This window comes from Temnothorax nylanderi, unplaced genomic scaffold (assembly GCF_030848795.1).
Source record: "Temnothorax nylanderi isolate EJ_2023f unplaced genomic scaffold, tnyl_v1.0 TNYL_tig0706_pilon, whole genome shotgun sequence".
In the NCBI taxonomy this organism is placed as follows: Eukaryota; Metazoa; Arthropoda; class Insecta; order Hymenoptera; family Formicidae; genus Temnothorax; species Temnothorax nylanderi.
Window position 1 is genome coordinate 58,126 of NW_027249768.1, and position 1,018 is coordinate 59,143.

Consider the following 1,018-nt stretch of genomic DNA (forward strand, 5'->3'; position numbering starts at 1 on the left):
CCCTACTACCACGCCTCCATCTTGCCCCCTCCTCATTGTTTCCTCTAAGTCTGCCAGCAGCAGTATAAAGAGCATAGCGCTCGGCGGGCATCCCTGTCTGACTCCTTTGACCGTCCAGAAGCATGATCCCTTTTCTCCTTTCACTCTTACCACGCTTCTTGTCTCTTCGTACAGATCTTCTATCCTAGTTCTCAGCTGTTCACTAATCCCTTCTCTTTTCAGTACCTCCCAAATTTTTTCTCTGTTCACGGAGTCGAATGCTGCTTTCAGATTAATAAATGCTGCCACTAGCTTCCCTCTTTTTTTGCTAACAGCCTTTCTAATTACATAATTCAGTGCGTATGTATTCTCCATTGTACCCCTTCCTTTCCTGAACCCTGCCTGTGTTTATGGTAATATTCTTCTTTCTTCCGCCTCCTTCTCCAATCTTTTCGGCAAAATTGCCGCGTATATTTTGTAGCTTGTGTTCATTAATGTCACCCCTCTGTAATCTTGTGCTTCTTTTCCTTCTCCTTTCTTTACTATTGGTACTATTATAACTTCTTTCCAGTCTTCTGCTATTTCTCCTGTCCTCCACGCTGTATCACATACTTCCCATATTTTTTCCTTCAATCTTTTTCCTCCATATATCCATACCTCATTTGGCAATCCATCCGTACCTGCTGCTTTCTTTTCTTTCATTTCTTTAATTACTTCTTCCACTTCCTCTTTTCTTATTCCTTCCTGCTCCTCTTTGCTACCCATTCTTTCCTCTCCCTTCCTGTCTTTTTCACGCGGTTTCACAGTTACTCCTTCCAATAGCTCCATGAAGTGTTTATTCCATTGCTCCTCCGTTATTTCTTCGCAAACCTCTTTTCTACCCTTCCTTTCTCCGTTTATAAATCTCCATACTTCCTTCTCGCTAGTTGCTTCTCTTGCCTCTTTTATAACTTTCTCCCTTTCTATCTCTTTCTTCTCTTTTATTTTCTCCTCATATTCTTTTTTCTTTAGAATGTACCTCTTTTTATCTACTTCTCCC

General features: G+C 41.3%; 1 protein-coding gene across 1 annotated transcript; it reads right to left on the reverse strand.

The window, feature by feature from the left end:
• Positions 1-387: 387 nt before the first annotated feature.
• Positions 388-807, reverse strand: LOC139784929 (uncharacterized). The gene has a single exon (XM_071724096.1). It carries the CDS (start codon positions 805-807, stop codon positions 388-390), a length of 420 nt encoding a protein of 139 aa, XP_071580197.1.
• Positions 808-1,018: the final 211 nt, after the last annotated feature.

Bases quoted from the DNA above. Each gene is read 5' to 3' on its own strand.
- LOC139784929 (XM_071724096.1), bottom strand. From the start codon at position 807: ATGGAGCTATTGGAAGGAGTAACTGTGAAACCGCGTGAAAAAGACAGG.